General features: G+C 45.2%; 1 protein-coding gene across 9 annotated transcripts in view; it reads left to right on the top strand.

The window, feature by feature from the left end:
- Positions 1-14443, top strand: part of GIGYF2 (GRB10 interacting GYF protein 2) — a 2932407-nt gene that overhangs the window by 575440 nt on the left and 2342524 nt on the right. For all 9 annotated transcript variants that reach the window (XM_044070588.1, XM_044070589.1, XM_044070593.1 and 6 more), the window contains exon 6: positions 8222-8324. In XM_044070588.1, the coding sequence (XP_043926523.1) occupies positions 8222-8324 (103 nt within the window). The remainder of the gene's footprint in view (positions 1-8221; positions 8325-14443) is intronic.

Here is a 14443-nt window from a genome sequence, read left to right as displayed (position 1 = left end):
CTCCAGCCCACTCAGCTCTGGAGCCGGTCCCCACTTCGACGCATCCGATTCCTCCTCCAACCTCCTCGGAGCCGTTGGAGTCGGTGATGGTAGAGCAGAGCAGAGTTGTCAAGTCGGAACCGAGACTCCCTCAGAGCCTCTCTGTTCCGACCATCATTCCTACCCTGTCCTCGGCGTCAGTGTTTGGTACCAGGACTTCCTCGGTCGGGGCCGAGGGGAACACTTTGGAACTGGTAGCTTTGGTGCCTAGTCTTCCCCTCGGAGCATCGGCCGCAGGGATTCCTGGTACCGTCCTGGTCTCTCAGCCGGTGTCCTCCGTAGAGTCTGGAGGTCCTGCTTTTGAGGCCATGAGGAGTGCGCTTGGCCATGTCCTTGCCGGCTCAGCAAGTCTCTACCTCACCATCCCTAGACTTGGGAGCTGGTGCTTCTGGTGTGCTTCATTACCACGACAGCGGGGCCCCAGGGCCTGAGGATACCCCTTTGGGGGGTTCCCTTCTCCCGGGAGGTCCTTCTGAATCCGCTTCAGATGAACCTCCAAGAAAGAAAATTGTGCAAGAGGAAGCACATTGACTCCCAGGATGAGTCTATCACATCAGATACTGACCTCGATGCGGAGGGGTCCCAAAAATCGTCCTCTGATGACGTCTCATTCTCAGATATCCTCAAGATCCTGAGACAGAGAGACGATTGGCAGTCCAAAACCCCTTCCGCATAGGAGTCAGCCTTCCTCAAGGCTTTTGGGGCCCAGCCCTCCGCCTCCTGGGTGTCTCCACCCTTCGATGAATTGCTAGATTTAGTTTCTCGAAGGGTGTGGGAACACCCTGACTCTGTGGAACCGGTGCCCGCCAGGCCTAACAAGTTCCTCTCAGCCCCTCCTCAAAAGGAATTTTGACTAAAGGAGTTGCAGTAGATGCTATGGTGGTGGCATCTGCCACTCAGCAGGATGTGGCAGAGGTTTCAACATCTATTCACCCTCCTAATAAGGATTCCAGGAGCATGGATAGGTACGGGAAGCGTACCCTTTCTTCAGCGGCCTTTACCCTGCGGTCGCTGAATTATCTTTGTCATTTTACCAGGCTCCAAAGGGACCTCCTCAAAAAGTTAGGTGAGTCTCTTACTGGTAATCTTCCTGAGGCGTTAGCCCAAACTGTTGGCTCCCAGATGACTACCCTATCTTAGATAGTCAACTCGTCCATGAGGCTCATCTCATATGCGGCCGAAGGGGCGAGTAGAGCAGCGGGAACAGGCGTGGCTCTTAGAAGACACGCCTGGTTACGCATGTGTCCCTTTGCGGTGGCCTTTAAGTCTTCCTTCACCGACGCCCCCTTTGATGGGTCCTCCCTGTTTGGACCCAAGGTGAAGGACACACCGACTCGATGCGAGCAGGAGGGCAAGACCTTGACTGCCGTGGGGGCCCGTTTTTCCGCTCCCTCTAGACCTTACCCCAAGGCCCAGAGAGGAGGGAAAATGTGGTTCAGAAAATCTCAAAGGTCTTTCCCTACTCCACTAAGTGATCCCCCCCCCTCTAGAGGCAGGGGGGGGGATTCAGGAAGACACCGCCCCAGAGGCGGCAGAGGCCCCCGTAACTCTGGAGACCGCAATTCCTTTCGTGGTCCATCCTACGCTCACCGTCCCTGAGACGTGGCCCGACTGCGCATCTCCGGAGCCAGTCGGGGGTCGCTTTGCGGAACACCTGCAGGCTTGGGAATTTATCACCAAGGATCAGTGGGTGCTCCGAACCATAACCGGAGGCTATCTCATCCCTTTCATCAAGATTCCCCCTCTTCCTATCAGGAAAATCTCGGATGTGCCACCCAGTCAGCGGGATCAAGCAGCGGTCGAGGTTTCAAAGCTGCTAAGAAAAGGAGTCATCCAGCCTGTCCCCGCCGACCAGATCAGATCAGGAACTTACTCAAGACTATTTTTGGTGCCAAAAAAGACAGGGGACTTAAGGCCCATTTTGGACCTCAGATCATTGAATCGCTTTGTAAAAAAATCCAAATTCCGAATGGTCACCCTTCAGTCCATTCTCCCGTTATTGGAGAAGGATGTCTGGATGTGCTCCATAGATCTCAAGGACGCTTACTATCACATTCTGATAAGTCAAGAATCCAGGAGTCACTTACGCTTCCGCCTGGGAACCAGTCATTTCCAGTTCCAAGCACTGTCCTTTGGTCTCACCACAGCCCCCAGGGTGTTCACCAAGTGTCTGGCAGTAGTGACAGCTCACTTGAGAAGTCTACGATTCCAAGTGTTTCCCTATCTAGACGACTGGCTCCTTACTGCCACCTCCAAGCATCTGTTAGTTCGGGCTCTTATGACCACAGTCAGTTTGGGTCATTCACTAGGAATCACATTCAGTTGGGGAAAATCTGTGCTGCAGCCGTCTCAGCGTATTACCTTTATAGGCGCAGAGTTAGACACAAGAAGAATGCGACCATTCTTGCCGGTAGAAAGGATTCAGGTCCTGCAGTCTCAGGTTCAAACCTTGTTACCCAGATCACGAGTTCAGGCCAGACTGATTCTGCAGTTATTGGGCACGATGGCCTCGACTATTCTTCTAGTCCCATTAGCCAGGCTGCACATGCGGGTGCTGCAATGGCTACTGTCGGTTCAATGGTCCTTTCAGGAACTCCCCTTGAACCATTTGGTTCAGATTACGGAAATTTGCCATCGGGACCTACGTTGGTGGCTGCTTCGGTCCAACCTGGACCAGGGGCGACCCTTTGCCCTTCAGCCTCCCGTCGCCACAGTGACCACGGACGCCTCCCAGATAGGGTGGGGGGGGTCATTATCTGGACAGGTCTGTCCAAGGCACGTGGCAGGCTCACGAAACGCACTTAGATATCAATATCCTGGAAATGAGAGTGGTGCTACTGGTGTTGCAAGCACTTCATCATGCTCTTCCTCGGGGTACTATTGCGATTCTATCCGAGAACATGTCGGTAGTCTGGTACATAAACAAGCAAGGCGGAACCAGGTCCTACCCTCTTTGCCGAGAGGCCATGAGAGTGTGGCATTGGGCGATTTCTACCCAGTGTTTCCTAGTGGCAACGCACATTCCGGGGAAATCCAATGTGATTGCAGACAGGCTGAGCAGGACTCTCCTGTTGCCCCACGAGTGGTCCCTCAATGACAGGGTGGCTGCAAATCTCTTCGCCATGTGGGGCCTCCCTTGTTGCGACTTGTTCGCCAGCCCTCACAATGCGAAATGCAGGGAGTTCTTCACTCTGACTCCCTCTCAGGGGCAGATTCCCAGGGACGCTCTAGCTCACAGTTGGCCCCCATGTCTACTTTTCGCCTTCCCTCCGGTTCCCCTTCTCCCGAAGGTGATACAGAAGGCGATTTATCTAGGAAGTGACATGATTTTGATCGCTCCACACTGGCCTCGTCAGGTTTGGTTCCCCTTCCTTCTGAGGTATGCGGTGGAGGGCCCATGGTTTCTGGACCTGGTGCCCGACCTGTTAACTCATCAGTTGGGACAGTCTCACCCATCCCTCAGGTCCTTGAGGTTGGCCGCCTGGTTACTCCACTTCCAACCTTAGTCAGAGATAACTCTCTTTCTCCAGACGTCATCCACATTTTGTCCTCTTCTCACAAACCTTCCACTATTAAACTGTATTCCAGCAAGTGGAAGAGGTTATCTCTTTTGGCCCAGCAACGAGGTATAGATCCCCTTACCGCCCCAGTACCTCAGGTTTTAGAATTCCTGGCTTCTTTGTTTTATTTGGGCTCTTCAGTTTCCACAATTAAAGTCCAACTGGCGGCTATCTCTAATTTTCATGTCTCCTTTGAGCCTTCCTTAATGGCAAACAGGCTTTGCAAATCTTTCCTTAAAGGAGTGTGGCTCCTTCGGCCCCCAATAGCCCATCCTGTGCCCCCTTGGGACCTGAATATGGTTCTAGCTTCTTTAACTGCCCGCCCCTTTAAACCAGCAGCTACTTGTGATATAAAATTTCTATCTTGGAAAACCACCTTTTTGGTGGCAATAACGTCTGCCAAGCGGGTCTCAGAGCTTCAGGCTCTCTGTTCTAATCCTCGTTATTTGACTTTTCGCAAAGACAGAGTGTCCCTCAAGTTAAATCCCTCTTTCTTGCCCAAGGTAGCATCCCCCTTATGCATTCAACAATCCTTGGAGCTCCCTGTGTTTTTTCTCAAATTCTCCAATAACGCAGAATATATTTTCCATCAGTTGGATGTTCACAGACAGCTGCATTTTTATTTAAGTAGGACCAATCAGACACGAAAGTCAGATCAGCTGTTTGTGTCCTTTGCGGAAAATAGGTTGGGTCAGCCAGTGGCTAAAACCACCATAGCCAAATGGATTAAAGATTGCATTTTCTTCATTTATTCACGGTCCGGCTAAGAGCTACCCTTCCCAGTCAGGGCTCATTCTACCAGGGCAATGGCTACTTCGGTAGCATTCCACTCCAAATTATCGATAGATGATATCTGTGCGGCCGCTACCTGGACTTCTCCGCACACCTTCATTTCTCATTACAAGATAGATGTGGCTTCTCGGGGTAGAGCTTCCTTTGGTTCCACAGTTCTCAGGAGTGTTTTCCAATGAGCCACCCGGGATTTAGGTGCTAGGGACGCTGTCCCATCAGTTATGAATGTAGGCGAGATAGGATCCCATTACATCTTTTAGTTATGTACTTACTATAACTTCGGATGTATGGGATCCATCTCGCCTACATTCATACGTACCCGCCCTCCTTCCCCCTTCCCCCTTCCCATTGGATTTAGAGGGAATGTTGCTACTTATTGAATTTTTCTCTTGAAGGACTTTAGTTTGTTACAGTTGCTGGCATGTCTCTGTGTCTAGATGTAGGTATGAAAGCGAATAAACAAGATCTGGGGAAGCAGGTGTGGTGCATTCTGGGATAAGGGGTAGCCCAGCCAATTAGAGACTTCGTTCTACTATATAGTGGCCGAGTCGGAGCCGATGGATCGGCTCCGAACCCATCAATTATGAATGTAGGCGAGATGGATCCCATACATCCGAAGTTATGGTCAGTACATAACTAAAAGGTGGTTGTTTGTGAAAATATTACAGGGTTAGAAAAAAGGGGGAGGGAAGAGATGGTATAAAGGAGGAACATATACTGAAAAAATAATAAGGGAAGAGAAAGAGGAGGTTAGATGAGATGCTTAGTTGAGAGAAGAGTACAGGAGGGGAAAAGCAGAGAACAGGGGGAAAAAAAGGTGGGAGATGAAATGGAGGCTCAGAAAAAGGGTGAGGAATGCAGTCAGATAAGATAACTGTAGAGCATAATATTTCAATAAATTGCTCCAACGTTAGTATTTAAAGTAGACTTCTTATCGTAAAATACAGTAGGTAAAAATGCATTCAAATAACATCAGCTACTACAGTAGGTAAAAAAAGTGCATTCAAACAACCTCCGCTATTACATTATGGTGTGGTTACCACAGTTTAACAAAATAATTACTCATAGCACGGTAGCGCTATAATAAACACGTGAACAGTAGGGTAGTTGAATAGAGGCGTTAAGCAAGTCAGTACGCATAAAATATTATTGGCACAAGTAGACCACTAGCTTTATAGCAATAGATAGTACTGTGCGTAAATAATACGTTTTGACACAACATGAGAAGTAGGTACAGAAACCATCACTTCTAAGCTGTATGGTATCCTAAATAAGGAACCGTTCCTGCAGACACTGTGCAATTAACAGTAAAGCACACCCAAACAAATGTAATTAGAAGCCAGTGACAGAAACACTTCTTACAGGCACTTTGTGCAAATAAGAGCAAAGCACAACCAAACACATATAAGTAGTGAATCCAGTGTCAGAAGTAGTGACACTTCCGAGAGTTACATAGTAACGTAAAATATACTGCTATTATACATTGATTTTATCTGAGCACTGAGCCTACCTAGTCAGTGTGCGCACAACTCCACAATATGGGTCAAAGGATACAGGAAAAAATGGCGCAGATTCCGAAGTGTGGCTATTATTGGCCACAAAGCATCATGGGAGGGACGGGGGTGAGGTAATACCACAATAGCGGACTATAATGGCTATACACTTTGCGGGTAGATGGCGCTACGCCATCCGTGTGCCAACATGAGTTGTAGCTGACCAGGACCAGCTTTAAGAGAAGGCAAAATAAAATGTTAAAAAGACAGAGTAAAATAATATGCATTTTACACATACACTGTTCTTAAAAGGCAACTGTTGCTGGAAAGGATTCCATAGATAAAACTGCTCAGAAGGAATGGGTGGTCCTTCTGGGTTGGAAAGAGTTTTAAAGTCTTTGTAGTGATGCAAGGGACCTGGTCAGCATGCGGCACAACTCCACGATATGGGGCCATCCTTTCATCATTTTGTCTTAATTTTCAAACTTATTGCCTAAAAATCCTTGCCTGTGGCTTAAACCATGGACATTAATCTAGACATCTACTCTTGTAAAAACAAGCGAGGTTGTCTTCTACATGCGATGTGCTCAGTATTTTTACATTCCCCCACACCACCTTAATTCTAGTCTTTCCCACTTCACATTTAAAATACCCCTGACTGTATCCTATAAAAAAACTTCTGTAATATGCAGTTTATATTATATTTTTGCGCATATGTTAAGAGCAGAAACTGGTTTGCTTGGTTACTTCGGTGCCCTTAAAAACAATGATTTAAAGTTTTTTTTTTTGAGGGGGGGGTGTATGCTTTACAGTTCTACCGTTTAACGCAGTTAATAGAATTCTTCTTAGCCACTTTGTCTCGCAAAGGCACATTTCACATGTTTAATTTTATTCTAATAGGATTGGTGGTTCACAGTCTTCCTTTATTCATCATAATGTTGCTGGTCTCCATCCAGATCTTCTCCATCCCTGATCATCAGTTTCTGGTTCAAATCATAACTACTGATGATTCTATTAGCATGCTCTCTCTTTCTTTTTTTTTTTTTTTTTTTTTTTGCTTTCCCTGTCGCTCAACCATTTTCCTTTGGAACAATGGAAAAGGTTTCACTGGCAAAAGTCTTGAGTTTTATTGTTAGAAGACTGTGGTAGACCCCTTCTTGCTGGCTCACTCTGTTGTCTGAACGTTTTCCTCCTTAGTCTGTTTTGTTTCCAAAAATGTCTTTGATACTGCAGGAAAAATACTCTGAAGGAAGCTGGATTCAGCAGCTTGAATCTCACGTGTGCTGGGACAAACTTGCTTCTCTTCTGCCAAGTTTGTTGTGAATAGCAAACACTCTGCTATCATCAGGTTTTAATAATTTCCCCCTTCTGCTACAGTTTTATCAGGAACAGTTCTTTCTGCTGGCATGATTGCATCTTTACTAATGTAAGTCTTGGCTGTATGGCCAGGTTAGAACATTCACATAGTGTGCCCTTTCAGTTAAATCCTATTGTCGAACTCCCATCTAGTTGCTTTTCTGTAGTTTCATAATATCAGTACAAGTCCATGTTCCAGTTTCTGTGGTGTCATAGAAAATCTCAGTATTTCTCTGTATACTCACTCTTCTTGCTTTGTTTTCAAACTGCTCTTCTTCAGAAGCTCATACTCAGCCTTTTCTTCATTTCATCCTCTTGAGTTTTGTCAGCTCATTTGACTAGCTAGTTAAAGCTTTTTTATTTCCACTCTGTTATTTGACAGTATATATATTCCTTTGGTGCTTCATTTTTCAAACAACTTTGAGTGCATTTGATTTGTTATTTCTCTAAATTATTAGAAACCCATGTCCTGTACTAAAGCTGAATCTGAAACTTTTTTTTGCTGAACAGCTGCAGGATTCTTACCAGCCTGAGTTTCTGTGGTCCTTTTCTTTCTGCTTTTCTGTTACTTTCCCAGTATTTATTTGGGATCCTGGCAGTATAGTTATTAACCAGTAACTGACCTCTATTCATTTAGATAGCTCCCCCCGACCATACACAGTCAATTTCCATATTGGAAAGGTACTGCTCAACCTGAGGAGCCATTTTGCAAGTTCTTCTCTGCTGAGGCTTACATTCTTTGTAGTAATACTACTATGGAATCTGCAGTTGAATCTTGGGTTTGGGGCTGAATATATCTGGAACAGATGGTGGGAATGCATTGTATGACACAAGCACTGTAATTCTTAGGATTCAGTGGTGTGGGCCTCTCTGAAAGGAGAGAAATAACGTATGTTCGAATTTGGAAATGTTAATACTTTTACATTTGCTGCTGTTGAAAATATTTTACATTTTTCCACTGTATTTCACTTGTGTTTCCAGGTCGAGGGCGAGGAGAATTCTACCAAAGAAGCTTTGATGAGGTTGATGGTGGATTTGGTCGCAATGGAAAAGAAATGCACAGATCACAAAGCTGGGAAGAGAGGTAGTGGCAGATGACCGCTTTAACATGCGTTTATATGTGTTTTGTGTATGTGTGTGTGCGGGTGTATAACGTCAGCAGATCACTATGCATACTTCAGGAATCCCCCAACCAAATAAATCTTTAAAAAATAAATCTTAAAACATGCACAACCCTTGCTAATTATATATACTGACTGTGAGATTGAGCAATACTGGGGAAAAGGGATATTCACAGCCTTGGGGATTGTGTGATCTTGCACAACTGTTGACATCTCTTTAGTATACCAAACTGTGTCAGTTAAACAGATATTGATTAAGCAAGCTATGATGATGGGTACTGCCAGCCATGCCAAGGAGATGTAGGACAGTGGATGTCAGACTTCTGCTAGCACAGCTAGATGCAGCTTTCTAAATAATTGTCATTTGTATATCAAGCTGATTTGCACAGATGCTTGTGTTGAAAATGTGTTTGTGAGCTTTGATTGTGCTGATTATATTAAAATGTGTCAACAGTGCACCCTGCTGAAATGAAGAGAAATGTACATGTATTATGGTATCTGAATCAAATATATATGTTTTAATAGATAACACTGGCACAGCAATAGTTAACCAGTTGGCTTATTTTAAGAAAAATAAGGGAAATGTAAATGAGCTGTTAAATCATTGAACAGCACCCCACAGCGCTGAGTAGGCCCGGCGATGGTTGGTCTGCAAGCAGCCATTATCAGTTAGCTTTTGGAAAGGAAGAGGGGAAGTGTTGTAAATGTTTCTGGCTCTTAGGCAATGCTGTAAAAGCTCTGAGTATGCATTGTAGCAAACCTGGAGTCCGGTGACCAGATGAGGTAATTCTGCAAGTCATCCTGGAGATTATATTTTACATGGAGTAATCTCAGACTATAGAGTATTCTGTTTGAGAGCCTGACTAGAAATACTGCTCATGTATTTCATCTTGTCTTGCCCAACTTAGTTATTAGGGAACAGTATTTATAGTGAAGCTTACTTTAGATATTGTTTTTCTTTGTCTGTCCATCAGTGTTCTTTTCAATTCTTCTTTGTGATTTGAACTCTGTGGTTTATTGTGAACATATAATTCAGTATTTCATGTTTTTATTTATTATTAAATATATTTAAAACTTTTTATTGTGGCTGCTGCTTGTAGAGAGTATCTAACTTTTGAGAGTACTTACATTTATTTGGTGACACTGTGTGGGTCACTCCACAAGGCCTAGCCGTCTTGGTGAATTACTAACATTTGTATTAGTATTAATATTACACAGTATAATTGGACACCTTTTGTTAGGGGCCTTAGATTAGCTGATTGTGAAGTGTCTGGTGGCAGTAATACTTACCTCATATTCTGGGCAGAAGGGGGCAACAGCAGGTACACCTGTGCCAGCTTTTCCCAGGTGCATGTATGTGAAAAATCAAATCGCTCAGGGTGTGTGTCAGTTACTTGAGGCAGAGACACGAAGCATTGGGTGTACAGAGTGTGTGCTGGAGGACTTGGCTTGGATACTCTGCCGAGAACCTAACACTACACCTGTACCAGTGGGGAGTCTTATTGGGGATCTGGAGGGAGCCAGATATAGAGACATCCAGACCCTGGGCTAAGTGTGTTCCCTGTGTGCTGTTAAGGGAAATTGTACTTGATACAGAGATGTTTGCATCTGGAAAATACGGTGTGTATCCATTGGTATTTCAAGTGCAGATCCCTTTCCAGTGTCAGTGGTGAGATTTCAGTCTCCTTGATTACTTGCCCAGCATGGGGCTGACACATACTGGTGCCCATCAGATATTGGTAGCAGTGGTGGGCGTCATATAGGCATTTTATAAAATTTGTGACATTCCCACCTTTGCACAGAACATAATTGTCTCCAGTTTTTACATTTGGGGATATACTCTTTGTGGTGCACATCATGACATCGCTTGCTGGACTTAGAGGCCATGTGAAACCCCTTTAGTCTACAACTGTCCTCCCCAATTAAATTTAAGTAATTTGCTTATGGGACAGATCACTGGTGTGTCTTGAATCATCATTTCACCGCTAGACCACAAGAGAGCCAAGGGTAATTGCAGCATATACAATCATTTCAAAATAGCCAGTCTTCCATTACGTTTTTTGGGAAGTGGTAGGAACTGAAGGAACTAGTGACAGTTAAGAGGTTAAAATTAATTCTTTGACACTAGAGGTCAGATAATGTGATCATAATCACTGAGCCAGTACTGCCCAATTGTTTATTACAGGCATGATCCTGCATCAGATGTTTAAAATACTAAAACCTTAAGTGTTATGTAATTGAAATACAAGTATCCAGTACTCACAGGCACCGCTGACACCGTTTGATAAGAGTGCAGGGTGAATACATAAAACTCTGCAGGATTTTGGAACAGTAGATGTTCTTCATTCCACATTGCTGCAGTCCTAACTATTGGGTAGTCCGCTGTCCAGTCGGCCCGAATACCAAAGTATATGGCTGACGTCGGTCAGGGCGCATTAGACTGACGTCAGTACGTCAGGGTACTAATGCGCATGACCGACGCCATATCCTCAGTCTTTTTTGCCGCATGGTCCGATGCAGAAGCAATTTTGCGAGTGCAGGTTGGCGTTCTGAAAGTTTCTGAAGCCAGAGTTTCAGACCGAATCAAAGTTGGCTAAGTACCCGTTGGGAATATTTTGGTTTTTCTTGCCTCAGTATTTAACCGGATGTCAGAAAAAGTGAATAACTGTATTTCTTGTGGGAAACAGATACCTCATAGGGATTACCATACTTTGTGTATACCTTGTTTAGGGCCTGAGCACGACGTTGTTGGATGCCGCTCTTGTGCTAGATTTAACAAACGCACTATTAAGAGAAGGTTAGACTGTGCCAGGTTAGTGTTTGGGAAGCGTTGTAATTATAAAATGCCGTCGGATGTTCCGACGCCGGCTTCGGCTAAAAAACGCAAGGACAAAACAGCAAAGACTAGAGTGGAGGAACCGACAGTCCCAGACGTCGGTTCTTTAGAGGGCTCAGTGGAGCCGGAGGTTTTGCCAGGTGTTTCTTTGGAGTCTCAGGGAGAGACTTTACTGTTACAGGATGTATCCTCTCAGGAAGTAGGCCAGGCTGAGGGGGCTTCTCAGGTGGCTGTTCTTCCCTCTCTTCCTAAGGTGGTCAGAGCCTCCCCTTCTGTTTCCAAGGCTTCTTTGAGGGCAGGCGAGTTTTGCTTCAGTGGGGGTTTCTCCTAGTACTACAGGGTCTTTGCCTAAGAAACATATGCTTAAAATGGCAGAGGATTTGATTACTATGATAAGAGGTTCTATGCCCCCTCCTGATAAGAGGCCTAGGGTGGAATCTGAGTTTGAGAGTTTTGAGCAATGCTCGGAGGCTTCTGAGTCTTCGGCTGAAGACTTGCAGGAGTACCCTCCTTATTCTGATTCTGATGTGGATGATTCTACTCCTTCAGCTTCCCCTCCTGAGGATTTTTCATTTTCAGAGACTCTGCATTCCATGAGGGAGCATTTCAAATGGGAAGGTCAAGATTTCTCTGATTCCAGGAAAAGGCTTAGGGAATTCTTGTTTTTACCACAGCACAGGCCTTTAGCTATACCTCCTGTTTTGAATGTGGTGGAAGATGTTTTTGCAGAGGCTTCCTGAATCCTGATTCTTTGCCTCCTGCCCCAGTTAAACCGGATAGGTATTATAGGGTGCCTGAAGCTCATAAGTATCTTTTAAGAGTCCTAGGGCAGACCCGAAACTGTCTCTCAGGGGCCTAAAGGTGTGAAGGCCTCAGTTGTTAAAAATCCTGTCCCTCCTGATAAAGAGGCAAGGGCTTTGGATAGATGGGGAAAGAAAGTGTATACTTCTTCCACTTTAGCCATGAGGGCGTTGAATTGTCAGTTTCACATGTTAAAATATCAGAATTTTCTTCTTTCACAGTTGAAATCTAAGGTGGATGCTCTGGCAGAAGGTATTGAGTGTAAAGAGTTGCAGGATTTAGTTCATGTGTCTGAACAAGTGGGTAAACATTCCTGCAATGTGGTTTTGATGCTGTGCAGGCCTCCTCCAGGGTGGCTGCCACTGGTTCTGTTCTTCAGAGGCACGCCTGGTTGAGAGATCAAAACTTAGCTGAGCATGTTAAGACAAGGATTTTGGATGCTCCTTTACAGTCTGATGTGTTGTTTGGTTCGCCTGTGGAAGCAGTTTTAAAGAAGATGGAGGACAAGGCTAAGTCTATGCAAACTGTTAAGGATTTTTGCAGGTGCAGCCTCCAAGTTTAGTAGAAATTGGCCTGCTAAGGGATGGACTTATCCTGCTTATGATTCCCAGTCTAGGGGTAGGTCTAGACGTGGTAGGGGCAGAGCTCAAGGTGCTTTTAGGCCTAGGACAGGAGTTCACCTGCTCAGACTTCTGGTGAGGGCAGGGGTCAGTCCTTTCGTAAGCAGACCCAATGACCTGCCTTTTCAGCTGCCAGTGCCTTCTCGCCTGGCGGCACCTCTAGGAGGAAGACTGTCTCTTTTCAAAGAAAATTGGGATTTAATTACCCAAGACAAATGGGTTCTGGATATCATTCATCACGGTTACAGGTTTTATTTCCATACCTTGCCTCCTTTCAAAGGCATGCCAGACATTCCTCCTCTACAAAGACAAGAGGCTCACAAGCAAATTTCTCAGTTACTCCAAATAGGGGCCATTCAGCCGGTTCCTGTGCCAGAAAGGGGCCTAGGATTTTATTCTCGCCTGTTCCTAGTACCAAGGAAGGGGAACACGTGGAGACCAATTTTGGATTTATCTATCCTCAACACTTATCTGGACATTCCCAAGTTCAAAATGTTGACGTTACAACAGCTTTTACCTCTGCTGGGCAAGGATCACTGGATGGTAACTTTAGATCTCAAGGAAGCTTACCTTCATGTGCCTATAAGACTAAGTTGCAGAAAGTATCTGCGTTTCGAGCTGGAAATTCTCATTATCAGTTCTCTGCATTGCCCTTTGGCTTATCTACTGCCCAGAGTATTCACAAAGGTTCTGGCTCCAGTGATAGCTTACTTCAGGCTAAAAGGAATTCAAATCTATCCTTACTTGGACGATTGCCTGATTCTGGCTCAAGAAAAGGAAGACCTTCTACAGCATTTGGAATATGTCATAGCAGTGCTAAGATGCCTAGGGTATTCTGTGAACGAAATAAAGTCCAGTCTAGTACCCTCTCAAGACATGTGCTTTCTGGGTGTGAGACTGAATACAGCAGCCCAGATGGCCTTTTAACCCCGGACAAACAAAAGAATCTTTCCAGTTACTTCCATCAACTATCTCTTCAGTCCGGGCTGACTGCAAGGACAGTCCTTCAAGCCTTAGGGTTCATGGCATCTTGTATTCTGGTGCTTCCCAATGCCAAACTGCATATGAGGAAGCTACAATGGTATCTCAAAAATCTATGGACACAGCACTGCCAGGATTTGGACACTGTCATTCAAATAATACCTTGCATTCAAAAGGAATTTTTGTGGTGGGCTCAGGAATGTCACCTAAACAAGGGACTCTCTGTGACCCGGCCAGAGGCGAGTCAGATTCTCACGACAGATGCCTCAGACATTGCTTGGGGAGCTCATCTAAATGGAAAGTGGATACAAGACAAGTGGCCTGCCAGACTACAGCATCTACATATCAACATGAAGGAGATGTTAGCAGTCCAGTTTGCATTAATGGCTTTCAAGGAGTTACTTCTTCCAGGGCAGGTGTTGATTCTAACAGACAACACAACTGTCATGTGGTACATCAACAAACAAGGGGAACACATTCTTACCCATTGTGCAGGCAAGCAATGATTTTATGGGAGACTGCGCTAAGCTTGCAACTAACTCTTCAGGCAAGGTTTCTGCCCGGAGCACAGAACTCCTTAGCAGATGTGTTAAGCAGACAAATCATGGATCCCCACGAGTGGAAACTGGATCTTCATGTATTTCAAAAGTTGACAGTGTCCTGGGGAACTCCAGACATAGATCTGTTCGCTTCTCCACTGAACCACCAGCTGCCAAAGTTTTGCACAAAGAGGTTTCATCACACAGCTTGGGAAGTGGATGCTCTTTCTTTCAGTTGGAAAAATCTTCATGTGTATGCGTTTCCACCTCTGCCTCTTCTTCCAAAGGTGCTTCTAAAGGTCAGA

The sequence above is a fragment of the Protopterus annectens genome, chromosome 4.part1 (genome assembly GCF_019279795.1).
Source record: "Protopterus annectens isolate FY-2018-M chromosome 4.part1, PAN1.0, whole genome shotgun sequence".
In the NCBI taxonomy this organism is placed as follows: domain Eukaryota; kingdom Metazoa; phylum Chordata; order Ceratodontiformes; family Protopteridae; genus Protopterus; species Protopterus annectens.
Note: the sequence above shows the minus strand (reverse complement) of the source record. Positions and strands in the feature narration are given on the sequence as shown.